The sequence below is a fragment of the Coenobita brevimanus genome, chromosome 108 (assembly GCF_032717465.1).
Source record: "Coenobita brevimanus isolate Jiangsu-jjx chromosome 108, ASM3271746v2, whole genome shotgun sequence".
Taxonomy (NCBI): Eukaryota; Metazoa; Arthropoda; class Malacostraca; order Decapoda; family Coenobitidae; genus Coenobita; species Coenobita brevimanus.
The window spans coordinates 15,481,124-15,506,848 of NC_137061.1; the positions used below are offsets into that span (position 1 = coordinate 15,481,124).

At 44.0% G+C, this 25,725-nt stretch overlaps 1 protein-coding gene across 1 annotated transcript in view; it reads left to right on the forward strand.

Moving 5' to 3' along the window:
* Positions 1-25,725, forward strand: part of LOC145416994 (UBX domain-containing protein 7) — a 276,989-nt gene that overhangs the window by 56,858 nt on the left and 194,406 nt on the right. Inside the window, exons 3-4 of the mRNA XM_080285837.1 lie at positions 5,173-5,323; positions 22,855-23,060. Of these exons, the coding sequence (XP_080141963.1) occupies positions 5,173-5,323; positions 22,855-23,060 (357 nt within the window). The remainder of the gene's footprint in view (positions 1-5,172; positions 5,324-22,854; positions 23,061-25,725) is intronic.

The window sequence follows — 25,725 nt, forward strand, 5'->3', positions numbered from 1 at the left end:
TTTCGCTGTTTATTTCCCCTTGAAATATGCCGTATAATCTATTCTCGTAATAAAAATACAGTATATATAAGAAAGGAAAGGAGAAGCCTAAGTGATATTTACATTCACCTGGAACTACCTAATTTATTATGTATTGTCTAGATTTCCTGCCAATCATTTCATAGCGTATATATTAGCAGCTTTCACCCTGCTGACATTGGCAGCATTGCACTTCCCCTAGGCAGGCAGGCCACCACACTGTATTCAGTTTACTGTCGTCTTTCAAGGTGAAAGCACGTTGGATTTGCGCCTGCCCAATTACGCCGTTTTTTAGCCCCTTTCAAAGGGCCCTGTGACCTCTACCCCCTACTAAACCTCGTGTGGAAAGAGGTAAAGGGGTAAGTGACTGTGGAACATGAACTGGCTAATTTGTCAATGAAAATGATAGACAGTGACTACGATCTATCTGGTGAGTAAAACAGTGCAAGTGGAAATGTAAATAATGTGTAAACAGCAAGTGAAAGCAATGAATGTAAATATAAGTGAACAGTGGAAAATAGTTTTATAAGTTACTGCAAGTGACTGCATAACACAGTGTAAATAAAATAGAAATGTAAATAATGTAAATAAAATAGAGAATGTAAATAGAAATGTAAATAAGTAGTTATTTAAGAATGCGCGTATATATACTAGGAGGAATGAAAGTGAAAGTTTCACTCTAGCATGTATGAATACTATGAGTTATGACACTGAAAATGAAAGTGACAGATTCACTCTCAACGCTAGTATACAGGACGAGAAAGTGAATGCTACGTATCTTACTGAAAGAGAAATTGAATGCCTACAGTGACAATAAACTACTATTACTGAAGGAAACTTATGGATAAAGACTATAGATATATATAAATGTTATATAGTAATAGAAATATAAACTGTGAGTGTTTTTATGAATAATAAATGACAGAACACCAGCGGCGAACGATGTCAAGTGGGAAGGTCATACACGCTCGTAATTTTCATTGCTTTCACAGTGTTTTTTTTTTTTTTTTTGATTCCAAACTATTTGAAAATCATAGAATAGTGTTTCTAGTGATAATATCAGGCTGTGTTAATTATATTACGGGTTGTCGGGAAGCGTAAAGTGGAGACTTCATTACCCAACTTCAGAGGTCTCCACAAGTCCTACGGTACTCGATGAAGGCTCAGCAAACATCCCAGGAGAAAGCTGAAGGTATGTGCCATATGCATATGTAATTATAATATTTTAGGACTAATAACTGATTTTTGGCAAATATTTTTAGAGACTCTGTCGGAGCGCGAATATGCCCGCGAGACACGCAAGTCAGGCAAAAACAACCCCGCGGTTAAGGGGTTAAACATAATTTTCCCATAAGAAACAATGGTAATATTGGGGGTTACGTTCCTGGACTCTGGGAAAGTCTACCCATTTGGGGAGTTATGCTACTCTAAACTTAAAAGCAACAATATTAATTTGAAGGAAAATCCACGTAAAAAACAAGAACAGTATATTTGGGGAGAAATAAACAACATTTAAGCCCTAGTTGGGCCGAAGCTTTGTTTACTTCTCCCCAAATACATACTGCTTTCTTTTTTTACATGGATTTTCTTTCAATTCTGCTTCATTTACGGCATTGTGAATGTCATTGTGAATGTTCATCAACATTATTACTGCATTAGTAGGTCATAAAAACACTACAGTAAAAGCAACATTTTCATTACAGTAAGTAGGTCACAAACATACAGCCTCACTCCATCTATGCATCACTCGTCGTCTGCTGCTGTCCCTCCTCATCCCGCTACCCCACCTCCCGCTGCTCCCACCCTATATTTGTTGTCCCTCCTCACTCTCCTGTCCTTCCTCTTCCTCTTCCTCTGACTCCCGTGCTATTGGTGATGAAGATAACTCCCTTAAGTTTTCTGTTTTCTTCATAAAGAACTGCTCTATCTTGGTGTGAGTGGTTTTCTTCTTTCTGTTCTGCAGTATCAAGTTGTAACAATTTAGATCTGCCATCACTTTCCTGGCCAAATTTTGTCCGAAATGAGCCAGATTGCTCAGAATGGGGCCAAATTTCATTTTCGAATATTATAGTTTGAATAAAACCAGTTTAGGCAACAGACAAATAAAAAATTGTATTTATTCATAAACTGCCACACAGGGTCCATCAGCTCGGGACTGTCCAAGGCACGCGCAGCTAATTTGAAACCATTATGTACGTGTAAAGTCGCGTTAAAGCGAGAAACCTTTGTTAATTAAACATATCTCCTTAAATATTTGCTCGTGTTAAAACGAAAATGCGTTTTTTTAAAACTTGTGTTAGTTGAAAGGTTACTGTATATATTTTTTTCAATATACGGCTGGTGCTGTTAATTGGAGGAAACTTGCAAGTCAGTTTTATCAGAAGCAGTGAAGCTTTAACAGGATACATTTTTTGTAATATATTGTGGAATCAGCAACAAAAAACAGTAACAGGAAAAAAAAAAAAATGAGGACAGGGTGGTTGTGTTATCATGAGTCCTTTTGTAATTTATGTTTTGTTGATGGGATGAGGCATTACGGGAACAACTGTTAATGTAAATCGTGGTATGATTTTTCTGTCTATCTATCTATCTATTGCCAGATGCCTCAATCCCGTTTGGGGTGGCCACAAACAAATCGCCTCCACCTCGCCCTGTCCCCCGCCATTTCATTGACCTGCTCCCAACTCACACCCCCCTCTCTCATATATCTCTCCACCCCATCCCTCCATCTCATCCTCGGCCTCCCTCCCTCTCTCTCTTCCCCCCTCCACTTCACTCACATACTCTCTCTTCGTCAGTCTCTCACCCTCCATCCTCTCCACATGGCCAAACCACCTCAGTGTGTTCCTCCTAACGCTCCCTATCACATCCACATCAACACCACAATGCTTCTTTATATCCTCATTCGTCAGCCTGTCTCTCCATGTGACTCCACAGGCTCCTCTTAAATAACTCATTTCCACTGCTCTCACTCTTGACTTGTGTCCTTCCAACAATGTCCAAGCTTCACTTCCATACGTTAGTGTTGGTATCACAATACTGTCATGTAGTAACTTTTTCACTTCCATGCTCACTTCCCTGTTTCTTATCACTGCTTTCAAAGAACCAGCAACCTTTCTTCCCTGCTTTACCCTTTCAAGCACTTCACCCTTCAAACCTCCATCCTTACTCATCACAATACCCAAGTACTTAAACGTACTCACATTTTCTAATTCCTCACCATCCAGCCTCACTGTACATTCACTGATTTCACCTCTCTCAAAGACCATCACTTTACTCTTCCTTACATTCATCTTTCGATTCCATTTCTTACACACTCTCCCAAACTCATCCACCAAGCCTTGCAGCTCCCCTTCGTCTTCACTCAACAACACAGTATCATTTGCAAACAACAGTACAGGGAGTTTCCAAACACTATCCTCTCTCACCAGGGCCACTCCAACATCCACTACCCTACCTTGTACCTCTTTTATTACCCCGTCCATGTACAGATCGAACAACCATGGAGACATGACACATCCCTGTTTCAACCCAACCTTCAAAGGGAAAAATTCACTTAGTTCACCATCCACATGCACTGCAGCCTTCGCACCATCATACATACTCTTCACAGCATTCAACAACTTCCCATCTACTCTATATATTCTTAATACTTTCCACAATCCTTGTCTACCCACCCTGTCATATGCTTTCTCCAAATCCATGAAAGCCGCATACAACTTCTTTCCCTTCTCTAGAAACTTTTCCACTAAAGATCTAAGAATGAATATCTGATCTACACAACCTCTTCCCTTCCTAAAGCCTCCCTGTTCTCCAACTAATTCCTCTGTTCTTTCTCTAACTCTGTCAATAAGTATCCTACCATACACTTTTCCTATTATACTAAGAAGACAAATGCCCCTATGATTACGACACACTTCTTTTTCCCCTTTTCCTTTGTACAAGGGAATAATTATACCTGACTTCCAATCCTCCGGAACTCTGCCTTCCTCCCAGGCCACTCTGCACATCTACCACATCCATTCTACTACTATCTCTCCCCCATGCTTCAGCATTTCACCACACACTCCATCAATTCCTGGGGCTTTCCCCAATTTAACTTTCTTCATTGCTTCCACAACTTCTATCCTACTGATTTCTTCCTGTCTTCCCACCTCCCTCCTCCTCCCAGCCATTCCCCAGCCACTTATACTCGCATTACTTCCATCCTGTATGTTCAACAATTCCTTAAAGTGTTCTCTCCATCTGCTCACTTTTTCTTCCTTCTCCACTAGTAATCTACCATTTTTATCATTCACTCCCCTACTAACCTCACTTCCACCCTGTCTTACTCTCTTCACCTCTTTCCAGAACATTTTCTTACAGTCCCTCCACTTTACACTCAAATTCCTTCCAAATTCCTCATCCACTCTCTTCTTACTCTCTCTTACTAATCTTTTCACCTCTCTCTTTCTTTCTGCATATAACTCTCTCTTCCGCCTCTCAACTTCTTCCACGCCCCTATTTCCCATCCATTCAATGTATGCTTTCTTCTTTTGTGCCACAGCCTGTCTCACCTCTTCATTCCACCACGCTGTTCCTTGCACCCCCCTCCATCTTCTCTTCCTCCCACACACCACATCACATGCTGCACATATTCTGTAAATATCCTACACACACCTTCCACGTCCCCCATCTGCTCCAATTCATATTTGCTTAATCGTTCCTCCACTTCTCTCTTATGATTTTATTTTTATATTTTTTAAGGATGAGACAGCAATGGCAGTAAGAGCTGCACTGTTACCATAAACCTTGTTGTAATTTGTGTTTTCTAGGATGTGGCAGCAGAGGCAGTAAAGGCCTTGCTGTTAATGTGAAACATGTAGTAATTTGTGTTTTCCAGAATGTGGCAGTAGAGACAGTGAATGCACCACTGTTGCTGTGAAACATGTTGTAAATATGTGTTTTTTTAGAATGTGGTAGTAGAGGTAGCAAATGTCCCTCTGTTACTGTGAAACGTTGTAAATTTGTTTTCTAGAGGGTGGCAACAGAAGCAGTAAAGGCCTCATTGTTACTGTGAATCATGCAATTTTTGTTTTCTAGAGTATGGCAGCAGAGGCATTAAAGGCCCCAATGCTACATTAAACCCTGTTATAATATGTATTTTGTTGGCAGGATGAGGCAGCAGAGTCAGTAAGGGCTCCAATCCCACAAAAGCAAGAGGTGCTGGTGGACGGGCCTGATCAGATTGCTTTTGCCTTCCGTGGTCGCCGCAGGGTAGCACGCTCTGTCTTTGACAAATTCAGAGACTTTGAGGCAGAGACTAGTGAGTTTACCCTGGTTTGTGGGTTAGTAGACATGATATTATCCCTTCCTTAGCCAATATTTTGCATGTTGTGCCATTCTTTTTCCTATGACTCCAGACTCATTTGGATGAAAACCCAGTGGGTTACAGGCTTGCCCTTCTGCAGCCCACCATCCCCCTTTAGAGAGATAGGGAGGGAGTTGAGGAGAGTTTGTATAATTGGGCAATGGAGTTACCCAGTTATATCAGTGACACCCTGTGAATGCACCCCACCAGCACCACGATATGTCATAAAACTTGTATGTATTTATCCATCCATCCATCCATCCATTCATCATCTAAACTTGTGTTGCCTCATGAGGAGTGTAGGATCACGGGGTTAGGCAAGTTGGTCCTGATGTTTAAGATGAGAGTGACCAGTCTCGCTCATCCGTGAATGGCATTGCATGAGCAATAAACCCCAACCACCCCATGGATATGAACCGACACAGGCTCAATCCAGTTGGAGTGCTTTAAATACCCACCAAGCCACCAGGCGCTATAATTTGGTTATATGGTTACCACCCAGTGTGGTAAATGGTTCCCTGGCATACAGGAAACACTGTTTATTTTGCTTGTAATCCCTTAATTTTGGTATACACTTTATCCCCACTATTTGACAGGGATGTGTTCCATAAAAAGTGGTGGAATAACGAATTGGTCGAATAACAAACCAATGTCTCTCATAAGCATGTTAAGAAATAGGGGGGGGTTAGGTTCCTGACCACCTTCGTCATGCAAAAAGTATTCAGTGAAGATGGAAAAAATACTAGTAAATATGAATAAAGGTGACACAGAGATTTGAGCTGTTTTCTTGTAGACCTATGTTCTCAAGGAAAATTGTTTTGCTACTGCATACATCTCAGATGACTGAAATTTGATTATCAGTTAAAAATATTAGAGAACGAACAAGATACTGTATACCTATCTCTATCTATCTATATACTTAGGCTGCTTCCCCCAAGGAAAGGGAGGTAGCCGAGACAGGACGACACACTCCCCATTTACTCATCCATTCAAACACATTCATTCGCATCTTAGCCCCAAGGGGAGAACGGACAGATCCTCACCGCACCATACCGCACAAGGGTCAACTGCGCAATGCAATCAGTGACATCCGCAGCAGGGCCCGACAGCAGAGCTGGTTTACCCCTGCCACATCATAACAGACCCATCCCCTTACCCGCACCTGACCTGACTAGCTGATCCGACCAAATGCGGGAGAATATCCCCTCAGGGCTGCGTCATCACTTATTCATTCACAATTTCTCTCTGTATACCTACTTAGCGATATTAAAGAAAGCCACCTGAGCGCCTTCGATAGAGTGTTTATTGCCGAGAACGCCGACTGGACGTGACGTCACCACACCAAACAAACTACCGTATTAACCCGTGCCGTCCCGGTGATGTGAATTAACGCGGCATCATTGCAAGGTCCCTAATTTGCACAATTTTCAATTTTCGCGAGTGATTTAGCAAGTGATTTTTGGCATGTATACACGGGACACCTTCATCTATACTTCTACAAGATGCCAAGCAGGAACAATGCCTTACACCGCATAATCTCTCCCCCCCCCCTGCACGCCATTGTCTCGGCAATTCACCTGTTACCAGTGACCTGGCCAATAAAGACATTCAGGGCCAGAGTGATTCCCCAATCGATGACAATGTGGAGGACAAAGTTTACATAGCATTATAGGAAGAAACAGTCAGAAATGATAATCAGGTAATGTGGGAAAAAAAAGGTCATGAATGGTGATGAGTTAGTGAGTGAAACAATGCTTATAATGCCTATATTACTGTTTGAAAACCAATATACTCTTGTACTACATATAAATTCGTACCAAGTAAATAAATAAATACTGTTTATGAGTGGATAAAATAGTTACCCTCCCATAGAACTCATTTTCTTTGGTGCCAGCCTGTTAGAAAACCCAGTCAGGTAAGGAAGTACTCGCACCTAAATCCGGTATTTTAAACCTCAGGTGAGCCATATCTCTATGAATTTTCGATGTTTCTCACCAAAAGCGGATGTTTGGGCCAAAAAAAAAAAAAGGTCCAAAAACGTCGGGATGGGGCGGGTTAAAACCATAGATAGCGCTGGAAGCCTAACTGGAAGCAGTGAAACATAACTGAGGGGTTTCGCCCCCAGGACCGCCAGTTATTATAACCTACCGAACTTAGTGCAAGCTAAGATGTGCATTCCATAAAACTGGCGCCAAAACAGTATTGTGCGTTAAGACCATTTGTTAGTCATTGGTACAATCGTCACCAGGGTTGCCATCTGGTATTTTTCATTACCAATATGGGCCAACTTGGTAATAAAAAATGTGTTTGGTAATGAATCAGCATGACCCAGTACCAAATGGATTTTTCACATGTATGTGGTAGGTGGGTACACTCACCATCCACTCACTCGATGTAGCGCTGCTCTGGGTGTCTTTTTTTTTTTTTTTTTTTTTTTTTTTTTTTTTTTATGTGTCCGACTCTGAGCATAGGCTTCACAGCCTGCTCTCAAGGCCCAGTAGTCCTCCTACTTACCATACACCTCTCCACATGTCACCACTGCACACACCCACCGTCCATATTGAATACATGCTAGGGCTGTCTCATACAGGACTGGTGTATTGGTATTAGCGGGGGTACTTTTATGACATGTCGGCGGGTCTTCTGGTAAATCAGGAAAGTCTGCTTTTATGAAATTCAAATCCTTAAACTGTTCCCTGCCCCAGCCAGGATTCGAACCTCGGTCCATCAGGACTGCAGGCCGCCTCTCTACCGATTCAGCCACCGCCTCCTTCCTCTTCTGTCTTTCTTTTCTTCATTCTTTCCTCTTCCTTCTGCCTATGGGTGACTCTACATTGAGTGACAAGCCAAGTGGTTTCCTGTACACCAGGAAACCATTTACTATGCTGGGTGGTAACCTTGTAACCAAATTATGGCACCTGGTAGTTTAGTGGGTAATTAAGGCGCTCCAGTCGGATTGAGCCTGTGTAGGTTTATATCCAAGGAGTGATTGGGGTTTATTGATCACATAATGCCACTCAGGGATGAGTGAGGCTGGTCACTCTCATCTTAAATGTCAGGACCAACTTGCCTAGCCCCGGACCCCTATGGTCCTCATGGGGCAACACAGGATTGGATGATCGATAGATAGATAGATAGATGAAGATACAGAGGATGGAGATGGTGCATTGTCTGCTCTCTTTGATTAATCTGCTAGCTTACGTAGCGCAGAAATAATCAACAAGCTGCTAATTATAAGGAGAGTGATTATTTCCATTTGTATATACAGTACCCTCACGTCCAACACGGTAATATTGTCATGCACGGGTCCCGTGTTGGACCAAAAACGTGTTGGACAAACAACAGAGCTTATGGGGAAAAATGAATTATGTCAGCAACCCAAGGAAAAGTCACCCTAATTACCTACCATATACCTATACATATATTGGTACTACTGTAATTATAATAAATGGTACTGTACTATGAATGATAACTAACCTTTTAGGATAGTGTTGGTGGGCTTGCTGGGAATGGAAGGTGGTATCCGAGGCTGTAGGTTGTCCTACTGGGTCCCTGGAGGATGGCTGCTGGCGTCACTAGCGGGTAATGGCTGCTGCTCCTCCTCAACCTCCCTCATCAATCCTTCGAAATTCCTCTCCCCTTTCTTCTTCCTCTCGATAATTTCTAGCTTGGTGGCCTGAGGGAGGTGCTGCCGCTTTTTGAGGTTCTCGAAGGCTTCCTAGGCATCGTGAGCAGGGTAAAATGCAGTAGCAAGGCCAGAAAATGCAGCGAGAAAAGAGCACCGTCCAATGCGAATTATGCGACTGAGTGTTGCTGTAACGGGAGAAATTTAAACAAAACATCACGTGAGAGGAGAAACGTTTTTAATTGGGCTACATCACGATCACGTCACGATAGCGGGTGGGGGAGGCTATTTGATCGGAAGTTTTGATTTTCTGTCAGCATCATGGGAACGTCCAGTATGACCGTGTTGGACCGGGGGTGATCGTGCTAGAGGCAAACTCTGCAGATTTTGCCCACTTCTTGGAGCTCCGTCTGTGTTATGCTAACGCACCCGTGTTACAGTAATTAAATCGTATTAAATCGTACTAATTTTTTGCTCTCCGTGCTGGACGCGAATCGTGCTGGACAAACGCGTGTTGGACACGTGGGTATTGTATAATTAGTGAAGAATAAATGCTTGCTTTAAGAATCTGGTAATGAAAAATTAAATTTGGTAATGAAAGTAGAGGAGTTTGATAATGTGGCTGAGTTCGGATTTGACAGGCCTGATCATCAACTGACCATGCAATGGCAAAACACTCACTCAGGTTGGTGAGCATATGACTGCACTTGACTGGGGTAATGGTACTACTAGGGGTCTTGGGTGGAACCATGGTGGTGCTGCAGTATTCCATGAGGCCAAAAAGAAATGCAGACAGATGAAGAGGCAACCGATCAGCAAGGCAAAGCGCAGGGGAGAGGAAGCTCAGCCGATCTGTCTTGCAGCGCGCGGTTAGAATTGTCGAAATGGCGGGGATCACCATGTCGAACAGCAAAAAAAGGGTATAGATTTATTAATGTCGAAACTACAAATTGTTGAATAACAATCGGTAGAAAAAGAAAGGTTTGGCGTATATGTTATTTGTATCTTTATAGAGTGGTGCTGTACTTTTTTAAAAACAATATGGACAGAGGAAGGAAAAACAAATTGAATAAAAAAAATAATCAGATTATAGGTGTCCTCTGTTCATAAAAGATCTGCAACAGTTGAACATGAACTGTAGTAGGTTGAAAATTGGAGGGAAACTATTTTAGGGAAGCGAGCTCCGTAGAGAGGCAGTTTGGGGAATAAATGAATTCTGATAGGTAGAACTTCTGCAATATGGCAGTGTAATAGTTCATTCATGAGTGCTACCAGATGCCCATGTATCATGGAGGAAATATTGGAGATGTGGCACAATGAATGCAGCTCCTTCTGAGCATTTGCCATACAAGTACTTGTAAAAGAATGTAAGAGAGGGAACATTCCATCTTACTTGTAGGGGAGGTAGTTCAGTTGTAATTGCTGGGTTACTAACCCGCGGATTACGAGCCACAGCTCAGGCTGGGTAGCATCACGTTGTGAGCCACAACTCAGGCTGTGCTGGCTGTGCGTTACGGCTAATTACTCCACCCCTACTCAGACTTATGCATGACGCTACAGAAAGACGGAGAGAGAGAGAGAGAGAGTTTTTTTTTTTCACCAGATGATGCACTGGATGTTTATCTTCTTATTTATAATATACAAAAACCATTTTTTTTTTTTTTTTTCCCACTACTTACCTATGTAAACTTACACATGGCCCTGTGCAAAGATGGAGAGAGAAACATTAATTTTTTTCTCCAGATGATTCCTTGGATGTTTATCTTCAAGGAGGCCGTAGCACGGGCTGAACAGGGTAGTACTCCCAAGGGGAATGGGAATGCTGGTGATAGGGAGAGCTGGAGCTCCTGTTTCGCTAGCTACTTAACCATCCCCCTTTGCTGACCTTTTCAGTGTGACAGTAACATGGAGAGTAGACCAGCATACTCTCCTAAACATTGCCTCTAACTATCTATGCACTACACCACATGCACTTTACATTTCACACAACGTATCCCACTACGTTACAGGGGTTGGCGCCAGCAAGGGCATGCAGCCAGAAAACTTTGCCCCCGCTACCTAGTGGCGGACTTCTGGGGGAAGGCGTGGCAGGGGTTCTGCCAGCATAGATCTTGGGTCCAGGGCGAGATGGGGCTCAGGCCTGTGCTAGAGGGTACAGGGCATTGCGGCTCCCAGGCTGCCACTTCTGCCCAATAGAGAGGGGCCCGAACCTGGGAGTAGCGCCTCAGGAGGCTGCCCTATCAGTGGGTGTATAATGGTGGGATAGTTGCAGTGCCAAGGCGCGCTTGGAGGGTGTCCCTGCAGCTGTCCTGGCAGGATGCATTGAGGCCACTACCACAGCCACTGGGAAGCTGGTGGGCTAGGGGTCCCAGATCCATTGCCTGGACCTGTGACTGTGCAGTGAGTGGGACCTGTGCTATGTCTGTCCCCCTTTATTAATACTGAAGATGACAAAACAAAATAGGTTTCAAAGCAAGCCTGAGGACAGTAAATCACCTATGGGGATGAGGGTGGGTTCATGGAATGTGGGAAGTTTGAGGGGAAGAGCGGGGGAAGTCGTTGAGGCATTCAGTAGGAGGTGGGTGGATGTGGCGTGTTTGCAGGAAGTCCGGTACAGGGGTGGATCAGCCAGAAAGATTGTTGGGAAGGACTGTTGCTGTAAGTTGTTTTGGCAGGGGGAGACAGACGGATATGGAGGTGTTGGTGTGATGGTTGCGGAGAAATGGGTGGAATATGTTATGAATGTTTTGAGAGTAAGCGATAGGATATTGGTAGTGAAAATTCTGTTGGGTAGAAAGGTAGCTGTGATTATATCAGCATATGCACCCCAGGCAGGATTGGATGAAGCAGAGAAAGATAGATTTTGGGATGATTTAATACATGTAGTGGGTGGTATGAGGGATGATGAGATAGTGATTTTGGGAGGGGACTTAAATTTAAGGTCATGTAGGTGAAGCAGCACAAGGTTATGAAGGAGTGCATTGGGGATGTGCTTATGGTCTAAGGAATGCAGAAGGGGAAAGGATACTCGAGTTTGGGGAGGCAACGGACATGATTGTGTGCAACACATATTTTAGGAAAAGAGACAGTAGGTTAATTACATATGAATCTGGAGGAAATAGCAGTCAGATAGATTATTTTCTGGTTAGGAGGGCTGATAGGAGGTTAGTGAGGGATGTTAAAGTTATAGGAAGTGAGGTGTGTGTGCAGCAGCACAAACTATTGACTTGTGATATGGTGCTTAAAGAATGAGTGATGAAAAAGAGGACTTATGTACCTTGAAGGAAAATATGGAAGCTGAAAAACCAAGTAGTAAGGGATACCTTCTCTAGCGAGTTGAGGAGAGTGGTGGCTGAACAGGGAGCTGTAGACAGAGGCGTTAATGAACAGTACAGAGCCCTCAAGAACAATTTCTTGAGAGTTACTGATGTAACATGCGGTTGGACAAGAGGACCACCAAGACATAAAGTAACTTGGTGGTGGGATGAGGGTGTAGAAGCTGCAGTTAAGGAGAAAAGAAGGCTTTTCGGGGAATGGAAGAAGGGAGGTAGCAAAGAGGAATATTTGGCTGCCAAGCGTAGGGCTAGAAGAGAGGTATACAGGGCAAAGTCTGAGTTACAGAGACTATTACTTGATAACCTAAATCATGGGGAAAGGAAAAATATGATATTTAGGGTGGCAGGTCAAGTGAAGAGGGATAATCGTGATATTATAGGTGAGCAGTGTGTGAAGAATGATGAAGAAGGGTAGTGGTGAACAGTGAGGATATTAAAGATGCATGGAGAGAGAATTATAACCGGTTGTTGAATGAGGAGTTTGACTGGGACAGGGAAGGTTTTGAGCCAGCAGATCCAGTATCCGGCCCTTGGCCTTTGATTGATACTACTACTGTGAGTGAGGCAATAGGCAGGATGAGGGTGGGGAGGGCAGCAGGTGTGTCTGGGTTGACTGCCGAAATGCTGAAGGCCTCGGGCGATATAGAGGTGAGTTTAGTCATTGACCTGATAAATAGGATTATTTATGAGTGTGTTGTCCCAGATGATTGGCTGAAGAGTATAATTGTAAATGTGTATAAAGGGAAGGGCGATGCCCTGGAAAGGGGAAATTATAGAGGTATAAAGCTTTTAGATCAGATAATGAAGGTAATGGAGAGAGTTTTAGAAGGTATGATTAGAGAAAGAGTGAATATTGATGAGATGCAGTTTGGGTTTATGCCAGGTAGGGGGACCACTGATGCTATACTCATTGTTCGACAGCTTCAGGAAAAATATATTGGTAGGAGAAGGGATCTTTATTATGTTTTTGTTGATTTGGAAAAGGCCTTTGACAGAGCCCCTAGAGAGGTGGTGAAGTGGGCAATGAGAAAGCTTGGCTTGGAGGAGTGGCTGGTTAAGGTGGTTATGGCTGTGTATGTGGGTGATCACACCCAGCTAAGAGTGAATGGAGATTTGAGTGATGAGTTTTCCGTGAATGTTGGTGTGCATCAGGGGTCAGTCTTGAGTCCCATGTTGTTTATCATGCTACTTGAAGCCCTTTCACATGACTTTAGAAACGGACTCCCGTGGGAGTTGTTGTATGCTGATGATTTGGTGTTGATTGCAGAGAACGAAAGGGAGGTGGAGGAAAGGTTTAGGAAGTGGAGAGATGGTATGGGGCACAAGGGTTTAAGGGTAAATGTAGATAAAACAAAAGTGATGATATCTAGGGTTGGTGGCGATGCTGTCAAAGACGAGGGAGAGTGGCCATGTGCAGTTTGCCACAAGGGCATGGGAAGTAATTCCATCTTGTGCAGTGTGTGTGATAAATGGGTGCATAAGAGATGTAGTGGTATCAGAGGTAGACTGCGAGATAATGCTGATTTTATGTGTATGGCGTGTCGGGGTGAGCAGGTGGAGATTGTCAGACGTGAAAGGATTGAACTTGCTGGTGAATCTCTTGAGTGTGTGGAAGAGTTTTGTTATTTGGGAGACATGTTGTGTGCTGGAGGTGAGGCTGGAGCTAGCTCTGTGGCTAGGGTGAGAAGTGGTTGGAAGAAGTTCAGGGAGCTCTTGCCTCTCCTGACATTGAGAGGACTCTCCCTACATGCTAAGGGGTCTTTGTATGCAGCATATGTTAGGAGTGTAATGCTGTATGGTAGTGAGACCTGGGCAGTGAAGGAGGAAGATATTTGCCAGCTCAGACGTACAGAAATGACAATGATTAGGTGGATGTGCAGTGCATCCCTGCGTCCAAGGCCTGGAGAGGCTGGGTTTATGATGGAAGAGTTGAGAGGTAGGATGGGACTGGAGTGTATTGGTGTTGTGATGAGGAGAGGTAGATTGAGATGGTTTGGACATGTGGAGAGGATGGGGGATGATAATTGGGTGAGGAAGGTGAGAAGTGTTAATATTGGGGGTGGGGTTATGAGGGGTAGACCGAGAAAGACATGGGACGAGGTCATTAAGTGTGACCTCAGGGTTAAGGGACTGAACAGGGAGGCTGCAATGGATCGTGCAGCATGGAGAGCTGCCATTAGGTGACCAAGGCCGACACATGCAAGCACGTTGGAGCCTTTAAAAACGAAAACGAAACGAAAACGAAAAACATCATCATCATCATCATCATCATCTGGACCTCCTTTCCCACCCAAGGGCAGGATGAGGAGTAGCAACATCCAGACAGCCGAAATTTGCCCAGTTCAATGGGCCACACTTCCATTGACTCATCATTCAAGCCCCTGGAATCCTGGCTCTATCGGATATGCCAGACACATTCACCATGTTCCGTCGCTTCACGCAAACGTATCCAACTGCGTCAACAAAAAACTATTTTTTTTTCCACACTACGGGGTGGGATAAAAAAAGGTAATTATGCAATCCACGAGTTAATTTAACACAGACACTATAAAATTACACAAGTTTCTCCACACACATTGCATTGACATAGTATTAATGCAAGAAACTAAGCCCAAGAGGACGATGGTGAGGTTTGTCTGATCATATGATTGTGGTATACAAAATCAAGCTGAGAGGAGTGAGGTGGACCATAAGAGACGAGCAGTCAGGGAGAGAGACTGAAAGTTGGGATGCTGAAGATTAAATAAATGGCAGATGAATACAGGGACAAAGTAGGGGAGGAATTGGAATCAGTGAATTGGAATGAAATAGAACTGGACAACTTGAGGAATGCATATAGGGATTGCTGAGTTAGGGACACTAAGGAGGTGTGTGATGTTTAAGAGTGACAATGAAGAAGAAAGTTACAGCTTAGTGGGATGTAGAGGTTAAGAGAGTAGTGGAGGAAAAGAGGAAGCAGGGCCAGGAAACGTGGCTCTTGCGGAAGTGAAGAACACTGTGAAACAGCTGAAAAATGGGAAAGTAGCTGGTGTTGATGAGGTGTATGCAGAGATGATTAAGTGTGGTGGAGAGAGCAGAATGAAATGCGTGTTGGAGATATTTAAGGAGGCATGGATAAGTGAAACTGTGCCTGTAGAGTGGAAGATTGCTGTAATTTTATCCCTGTACAGAAATAAAGGTAAGCGAAATGAGTGCAAGAATTATTGTGGCATTACTCTTCTGAGTGTTGTAGGAAGGTATATGGAGGAATTATCATGGCATTAGTCTATTGACTGTTGTAGGGAAGGGGTATGGAAGAATTTTTATGGAGAAAGAGTGAAATCAGAAGTCCTAGTGAGTGACAAAATGGGTGGCTTTAGGAGTGGCAGAGGATCTATCTATCTATCTATTGCCAGACTCCTTTATATCTAAGAGGTGACTACAAACGTACAGTAAAAGGCCTGTAATGCGAATCGCAGGGGACCAAGGGTCTTTCAGACTATTGGGAGGGACCATTGCAAACATTAGAAATATATACATGATCATTAAATATGCACTTAAAATTATATGAGTTATTGTTTTACTCACCAGAAATGCACAGAAATGTAGATGAATAGTTGCAGGCAGGTACACCCAAGTCCAAGGGCAAGTCCAAGACAGATAAAGCCCAGAAAAATTGGAAAAAATCCCAGGAAAATTTGAAAAATGCCTAGAAAATTTCGAAAAATTTCGCCTTCATGAATTTGGAGTATTGGGGTTTTCGGATTATTGGTGGCTGGATTAGAGGACTTTACTGTAATTAAGTCTGAGTGCACTTAAATATTTGGGTAGTGTGATGAGTAAGGATGGAAGTTTGGAAGGTGAAGTGCTTGAAAGGGTACAACAAGGAAGAAAGGTTGCTGCTTCCTTGAAAGCAGTGATAAGAAACAGGGAAGTGAGCATGGAAGTAAAAAAGTTACTACATGACAGTATTGTGATACCAATACTGTCATGAAGCTTGGACCTTGTTGGAGGGACAGAAGTCAAGAGTGAGAGCAGTGGAAATAAGTTATTTGAGAGGAGTCTGTGGAGTCACATGGAGAGACAGACTGACAAATGAGGATGTGAAGGAGCATTGGAGCATTGTGGTGTGGATATGGATGCGGTAGGAACTGTTAGGAGAAACACACTGATGTGGTTTGGCCATGTGGAGAGGATGGAGAGTGAGAGACTGACAAGAAGAGTGTATGTGAGTGAGGTGGAAGGGGGGAGGGGGAGGCCACGGATGAGATGGAGGGATGGAGTGGTGAGTTATATGAGAGAGGAGAGTTATACGAGAGGGGGGCAGTGAAATGGCAGGAGACAGGGCGACATGGAGGCAGTTGGTTTGTGGCCATCCCATACATGATGAAGGTATCTGGCAATAGATAGACAGATATACACAGGCACTGTATTTGTCCTTTTCCAGCGTATTGATAGCTCTCCTGTGTTCAATGAACATTTAAGACTGTCAAGAATTGGCTGCATCAGTTCATCTGCACATTCTTTTATTATCCTTCCAGCTGTCATTCAGCCTCGGAGTCCCCAGGGAGGGGGGACCATAAATGCCCTCACCTTCCGCCCCTCTCCCGGTGACGACTTGAGGTGCCTGGAACCACTGTCTGACTCTCTTCTTCTTCATTTCTGCAACATTCACGGCCTTTCCTCTAACTTTCGCTCTGTTGAGCACCACCTCTCCTCCTCTAAACCTCACCTTCTTTTTCTAACTGAGACTCATCTGTCTGAGGCAACTGACAGCAAACCCTTTTCTGTATCCTCCTACTTTCTCTATACTCATTTCAGAGCCAGAGGTGGCTGTTGTGTATATATATGCAATGACTTATCTTGCTCTCGTGTTCCTGAACTCGATTCTTCTGAATTCTCTGCACTCTGGGTTCGGCTTTCCTGTCATTCTGTGACTAAATATATCTGTGCTGTTTACTTATCCCCTAATTCTACTGACTATCAAAAATTCTTCGACTATCTTCTACGATGGAACACATTCTATCCATTTCTTCTTTCTCTGAAATCTCCATTCTAGGAGATTTCAGTGTTCACCACCACCTTTGGCTCTCCTCTCCTTTCACTAATCCACCTGGTGAACAAGCCTACATCTTTTCTATCCTTAATGACCTAGAGCAGCTTGTACAGCACCCTACCCGTATCCCAGACCGCCTTGGAGAGAGCTCCAACATACTTGACCTCTTCCTTACAAGTAATCCTTCTGCTTACACTGCTAATCTTTTCTCTCCGTTGGGCTCCTCCGATCACAACCTTATCACCTTAACCTGTCCTATCACTCTGGTACGGCCTGTGGACCCTCCAGGGAAACGTCATCTGTGGCATTTTGAAGCCGCAGATTGGGAGGCCCTCAGGCAGTACTTCTTTGATTTTCCCTGGAATGATTATTGCTTCCGTGGCCGGGAACCATCTGAGTGTGCCTTGTGCATTATGGAGGTTATTCTCTCAGGCATGGAAGCATACATTCCTTTCTCATATCCTTTGACTAACGCAAGAAAGCCTTGGTTTAATCACGCTTGTTCTAATGCTGTCCGCAACAAGGAGAGGGCCTACAAAAGGTACCGGAGCCAACCCACCCCTGAATCACATCATCTTTACGTTTCAGCCCGGAATCGTGCTAAGTCTGTTCTTCGCTCTGCTAAAAACAACTTCATCCGTATTAAATGCTCTCAACTCTCCAACTCGAATTCTTCCCGCTCCTTCTGGCACCTTGCCAAAAACCTTTCTAACAACTTTACCTCATCATCCTTCCCTCCTCTTTTCTACTCTGATGGTTCTGTAGCTATTTCTTCTACTGATAAAGCAGATCTCTTCGCACAGACTTTCTCCTCCAATTCCACCTTAGACGATTCTGGTTCTGTTCCTCCATCACTTCCCCCCTCTGACTTCCTCATGGCTGACATTAAAATTTCTTCAGTTGATGTATTTTCTGCCATCACTGGCCTCAATACTAACAAGGCATATGGGCCTGATGGGGTCCCTCCTGTTGTTCTCAAGAACTGTGCTTCTTTGCTTACACCCTGCCTAAGGAAACTCTTTCGTCTTTGTCTATCAACTTGTACCTTTCCTTCTTGCTGGAAGTTTGCTCTCATTCAGCCAGTCCCAAAGAAGGGTGACCACTCCCAACCCTCCAACTATCATCCAGTTGCTTTAACATCCTGTATTTCAAAAGTTTTTGAGTCAATTCTCAATAGAAAAATTTTAAGGCATCTTTCCTATCACAACCTTCTTTCTGATCGTCAGTATGGGTTCCGTCAGGGACGCTCCACTGGCGATCTTCTCACCTACCTTTCAGACTCCTGGTCATCCTCCTTTCGGGACTTTGGCAAAAGCTTTGCCATTTATATTTAGGGTGGCAGGTCAGGTGAAGAGGGATAATCGGGATATGATAGGTGAGCAGTGTGTGAAGAATGATGAAGGAAGGGTAGTGGTGAACAGTGAGGATGTTAAAGATGCATGGAGAGAGCATCATAACCGGTTGTTGAATGAGGAGTTTGACTGGGACAGGGAAGGTTTGGAGCCAGCAGATCCAGTGTCTGGCCCTTGGCCTTTGATTGATACTGCTACTGTGAGTGAGGCAATAGGCAGGATGAGGGTGGGGAAGGCAGCAGGTGTGTCTGGGTTGACTGCCGAAATGTTGAAGGCCTCAGGAGATATAGGGGTGAGTTTAGTCACTGACCTGATAAACAGGATTATTTATGAGTGTGTTGTCCCAGATGATTGGCTGAAGAGTATAATTGTAAATGTGTATAAAGGGAAGGGTGATGCCCTGGAAAGAGGAAATTATAGAGGTATAAAGCTTTTAGATCAGATAATGAAGGTAATGGAGAGAGTTTTAGAAGGTATGATTAGAGAAAGAGTGAATATTGATGAGATGCAGTTTGGGTTTATGCCAGGTAGGGGGACCATTGATGCCATATTCATTGTTCGACAGCTTCAGGAAAAATATATTGGTAGGAGAAGGGATCTTTATTTTGTTTTTGTTGATTTGGAAAAGGCCTTTGACAGAGTCCCTAGAGAGGTGGTGAAGTGGGCAATGAGAAAGCTTGGCTTGGAGGAGTGGCTGGTTAGGGTGGTTATGGCCATGTATGTGGGTGCTCACACCCAGGTGAGAGTGAATGGAGATTTGAGTGATGAGTTTTCCGTGAATGTTGGTGTGCATCAGGGGTCAGTCTTGAGTCCCATGTTGTTTATCATGGTACTTGAAGCCCTTTCACGTGACTTTAGAAACGGACTCCAGTGGGAGTTGTTGTATGCTGATGATTTGGTGTTGATTGCAGAGAATGAAAGGGAGGCGGAGGAAAGGTTTAGGAAGTGGAGAGATGGTATGGGGCAAAAGGGTTTAAGGGTAAATGCAGATAAAACAAAAGTGATGATATCTAGGGTTGGTGGCGGTACTGTCAAAGACGAGGGAGAGTGGCCATGTGCAGTTTGCCACAAGGGCGTGGGAAGTAATTCCATCTTGTGCAGTGTGTGTGATAAATGGGTGCATAAGAGATGTAGTGGTATCAGAGGTAGACTGCGAGATAATGCTGATTTTATGTGTACGGCGTGCCGGGGTGAACAGGTGGAGATCGTCAGACGTGAAAGGATTGAACTTGCTGGTGAATCTCTTGAGTGTGTGGAAGAGTTTTGTTATTTGGGAGACATGTTGTGTGCTGGAGGTGGGGCTGGAGCTAGCTCTGTGGCTAGGGTGAGAAGTGGTTGGAAGAAGTTCGGGAGCTCTTGCCTCTCCTGACATTGAGAGGGCTCTCCCTACGTGCTAAGGGGTCTTTGTATGCAGCATGTGTTAGGAGTGTAATGCTGTATGGCAGTGAGACCTGGGCAGTGAAGGAGGAAGACATTCGCCGGCTCAGATGTACAGAAATGACAATGATTAGGTGGATGTGCAGTGCGTCCCTGCGTCCAAGGCCTGGAGGGGCTGGGTTTACAATGGAAGAGTTGAGAGGTAGGATGGGACTGGAGTGTATTGGTGTTGTGATGAGGAGAGGTAGATTGAGGTGGTTTGGACATGTGGAGAGGATGGGGGATGATAATTGGGTGAGGAAGGTGAGAAGTGTTAATATTGGGGGTGGGGTTGTGAGGGGTAGACCGAGAAAGACATGGGACAAGGTCATTAAGTGTGACCTCAGGGTTAAGGGACTGAACAGGGAGGCTGCAATGGATCGTGCAGCGTGGAGAGCCGCCATTAGGTGACCAAGGCCGACACATGCAAGCATGTTGGAGCCTTTAAAAACGAAAACGAAAACGAAAACGATTGCACTTGTCATCTCAAAGGCTTTCGATCGAGTCTGACATAAATCTTTAATTTCCAACCTGCTCTCTTACGGTTTCTATCCTTCTATCTGTGCCTTCATCACTAGCTTCCTTTCTGGTCATTCTATAGCCGCTGTTGTAGATGGCCATTGTTCTTCTCCTAGATCTATCAACAGTGGTGTTCCTCAGGGCTCTGTCCTATCACCAACTCTCTTCCTTTTATTCATCAATGACCTTCTAAACTGTACATCCAACCCTATCCATTCATACGCTGATGACTCTACCCTTCACCTTTCCATTCGGTTCCCACAACGCCCATCTCAGCAGTTACTTCAACAGACAAGGGATGTGGCTATGGCACAGCTAATGTCTGCCTGTGGTAAAAATTATCTTGTTGTTTTTAATGCATCTAAGACTCAGTTCTTACACCTATCAACCCGACAAAATCTTGCACAGGTATACCCACTAATGTTTAATAATATTCAGCTTAATCCTGCATCATCCTTGAACATGCTTGGGGTTTCATTTACTCGGGACTTATCTTGGAAAGATCATAGTACATCTCTTGTAAAATCTGCTTCCAAGAGATTGGGTGTGCTAAGCTGACTCTGTTCTTTCTTTACCCCTGCACAATTGTTGACTCTATACAGGGGTTTTATCCGCCCCTGTGTGGAGTACAACTCTCATGTGTGGAGAGGCTCCCCACATACAGCTCTTCTCAATAGGGTGGAGTCAAATACTTTTCATCTCATTAACTCTCCTCCTCTTACTGACTCCCTTCAACCTCTGTCTCTTTGCTGCACTGTTACATCTTTATCTCTTTTCTATCGCAGCTTTAATGGTCACTGCTCGTCTGAACTGTCAGCATGCATTCCTCCACCTCTACAACGGGCACGTAGCACCCGTCTAGCTGCAAACTCTCATCCCTTTTCTGTCCAACTCTCTAATGCAAGAGTTAACCGGTACTCCCAGTCTTTCATTTATGCAACAGGTCAACTCTGGAACTGTCTTCCTCTTTCTGTATTTCCTGCTGCCTATGTTCTCCAGTCTTCCAAACGCAGTGTGTCTAGGCATCTCGAAATGATCGGATCTTGAATTTGGCTCTCTCTTGTATTTTGTTTTTCTCTTGGAGGGAACTGTTATTGCGGTCTCATGGCCTTTGGTTCCTTCTTCCTCGCATAAAAAAAAAAAAAAAATCACATCTGGCCTCATGGACTTCCTCATGGCAGATGCTGTCATCAGTTGTAGCATTTCATTTCCATCAACTACTATTTCAGTGTGTGTGTGTGTGTGTGTGTGTGTGTGTGTGTGTGTGTAATTCACCGGGTCGTTCAGGATCACTTGATGGTCGTGATAGTCAGCTTTTACCCTCCCGGAAGGGAGCTGAGAGCTCATATGGTCCGATCTAAGGGCAAGGCTGTGACCTTCACACACGCACACACCCGTCCCCTTGCTCTAGGGGAACAGTAACCACCCACTTCGTCAGTGAAACTTTTCGCAACCTGAGCGAGGCGCGAACTCCCGCCCACCAGTTGGCAAGCGGGAACATTACAACTGCACCAGCGAGGTGTGTGTGTGTGTGTGTGTGTGTGTGTATGTGTGTGTGTGCGTGCATGCATGGTGGCGGCAGCAGCGGCGAGAAGCTCAGGAAGTAATTTTGAATTTTACTTAATGTTGCCTCCATCAGAAGGGTTATTTTTCTCAGGAAGGTTGCCTGGTACTGTAGGTATTAGTGATAGCTGTATTAAACTCCTGTACTTTGAAATGACTATCATAAGTGAGTGATGGTAAAAAGTAAATAAAAAAATGGCATCATAGGATTGAAGGGCTTAAAATGACAAAAAAGTAAAAAATATATATATGTATTTATTACAAAGACTTACTGTACTTAAAATGTCTGATTGGTACAGTAACACAACTGTCACCTCAGCATCAGAAGATATTGCTTGGTAATGAAAATGAGGGTTGAGTGGATAGTGCTGCATATCCATGAGTTATGATACTGATGTGAAAAGTGGGTGTGTGCTTTCCTCATTGTGATCTCATTTTCAGTAAAGTAATGTGTTTTTTTGTCACCAGATTCAGAGATCAGGAAGAGGAACTGTATGGTGATGGTGATCAGGGTGGAAAAATGGCACAGCATAATAACTGTAATAGAATCAATAATGATGTAAAAAAAAAAAAAAAAAAAACTGGTCATGATCTCCCTTTTCCAATCTCTTGTTCAATAATACGACCGTTTATCACTGCAGAACGTCAAGAGGAGGAGCTGTTAAGTGGTGGTGTTGGTGAGGGTGGGGCATCTACCTCATTGGCAAGCCCCAGTACCAGCAGCAACAATAGCACCAGCAGCAGCACACCTCACCCCACCACCAGCCGCAACCGACGTAAGATGAAGACCTTGGAGGACCTTTTCAGACCACCCATTGATCTCATATACAGGGGCACATTCCAGGCTGTGAGTTATTGTCTTAATCATATTCCTCCATATTTCATGACGTTTCTTTATCATATTCGTACTCTTCATCTCCCCCTCCCTGCTTTTTTTTTTTTCTCGCCAGATCTCAAGCCCCTCTCCACAGTCTAGTGATGAGTCCTCCCCTTAATTGGGAGGTTGGTGTGAGGTTTGCCTGCCCTCCCTGTAAAATCTTGCATGACTTAGGAAGGGGAAGAAGGATCATGGTCAGCATGTGTTGCCTGACCCTGACCCTGTTTTGCTGGGGTTCCCCCTCAGGTGCCAGCCTGACAGAGCTTTTCAGGTCCTGACCTGCTGGCACCAGTCATGATCACTACTGGGTAAAACCAACAGAACCCCAGCAGCCAGATGATGGGGGAGACCCCTAGACCCAACTCTGTTTTAAACTCGTGTCGTGGCACAGAGGCTATACAAACCCCATAGATCCGCTCATGTGTTTAACCTTCAGAAGGCTTTCTGAGTGGGAGTTTGGATCATTGTAAGCTTTTCAGAGGATGACTCACTGCCTTTGTTGTCACAAGAGGTGGGGCAATTGGGAATTTGGCACCTGAAGTGAGCAAACCTAGGCATGGGGAGATAGTAGGAGTGATTACACGTAGTACTGGTCTGGCTGTAATGATGGTGCGCAGCTAAGAGATGTTGCTGTGGCCATTGCTGCTCCCAGTGTCTCTTGTGTTGACAGGGTTATTCTTTTTTTTTTTCTTCCCCAGTTCAAGAAAGAAGGAACCTAAGGGCAGGAGCCCACAAACATTTCCTTCTAAGAAAAAACAAAAGCAATACAACAGAGAGCCAAATTCAAGATCCATTCATTTCGAGATGCCTGGACACACTGTGTTAGAAAGACTGGAGATCATGGGAAGTACCGTAGGAAATACAAACAGAGGGAGACAGTTCCTGAGTTGACGTGTTGCATAAGTGAAGGACTGGGAGTAATGGTTAACTTTTGCATTTGAGAGTTAGACAGAAAAGGGATGAAAGTTTGTCGCTAGATGTATCCTGGAAGTGGAGGGATGCAAGCAGACAATTCAGAGGAGCAGTGACCATTGAGGTAGGTGAGAAGATCACAGGTCGAGCATCCCTGACAGAACTCATACTGACGATCAGAGAGAAGGTTGTGATGGGAAAGATGCATTAATTTCTTTGTTAAGAAAAGCCCTGAAAAATTTTGAGATACTGGATGTTAATGCAGTTGGGCAATAGAGGGTTGGGAATGGTCACTCTTCTTTGAGACAGGCTGATTGAGAGGAAACTTCCAGCAAGGAGGAAAGATGCAGGTTGATAGACAAAGGCAAAAGAATTTATCTAGGCAGAGTGTAAGCACAGATGCATAGTTTTTGAGAACAACAGGAGGGACCCCATCAGCCCCATATGCCTTGTTAGTATTGAGGCCAGTGGTGGTAAAATATACATCAGTTGAAGAAATTTTAAAGTCAGCCATGAGGAAGTCAGAGGAGGAAAGCGATGGAGGAACAGCACTAGAATCATCTAAGGTGGAATTGGAGGAAAATTCTGAGCGAAGATATCCACTTTATCAGTAGAAGAACTAACTACAGAGCCATCAGAGTGGAAAGAGGAGGGAAGGATGATGAGGTAAAGTTGTTAGAAAGGTTTTTGGCAAGGTCCCAGAAGGAGCTGAAAGAATTCGAGTTGGAGAGTTGAGAGCATTTAGTACGGATGAAATTATTTTTAACAGAACCAAGAACAGGTTTAGCACGATTCTGGACAGAAACATGAAAAAGGTGAGATTCAGGGGTGGGTTGGCTCTGGTACCTTTTGTAGGCCATCTCCTTGTTATGAACAGCATTAGAATAAGCATGATTAAACCAGTTCTTTTCATTAGTCAGAGGATATGAGAAAGGAATGTATGCTTCCATGCCTGAGAGAATAACCTCCGTAATGCGCAATGCACACTCAGATGGCTCTTTGCCATGGAAGCAATACTCATTCCAGGGAAAATCAAAGAAGTACTGCCTGAGGGCCTCCCAGTCAGCAGCTCCAAAGTGTCACAATTGACATTTCTTTGGAGGGTCCACAGGCTGTACTGGAGTGATAGGACAGGTTAAGATGATAAGGTTGTGGTTGGAGGACCCCAGCAAAGGGTAAAGATTAACAGTGTAAGCAGAAGGATTAGTTGTATGGAAGAGGTCAAGAATGTTGGAACTTTCTCCAGAGCAGTCAAGGATACTTGTAGGGTGCTGTTCAAGTTGTTCTAGGTCATTAACCCCTTCACCGCGGGCATGTTTACCAATGTTTTGCGTGTCCCGCAGGGTTATTTGGGCTCCGACAGACTCTCAAAAAATATTTGCCAAAAATCAGTTATTAGTCCTAGAATATTAAAATTACATATGCTTATGGCACATACCTTCAGCTTTCTCCTGGAATGTTTGTTGAGCCTTCGTCTGTTACCGTAGGACTTGTGGAGACCTCTGAAGTTGGGTAATGAAGTCTCCACTTTACACTTCCCGACAACCCGTAATATGATTACCACAGCCAGATATTAACACTATAAACACTACTCTATGATTTTCAAGTAGTTTGGGATCCATCCATCCATCCATCCATTGCCAGACGCCATGTATCCCAAATGGGGTGGCCAAGGGCTTAGAGTTAATTGTTTTACAGGGAGGGGCACTAATCCTCCACCAAC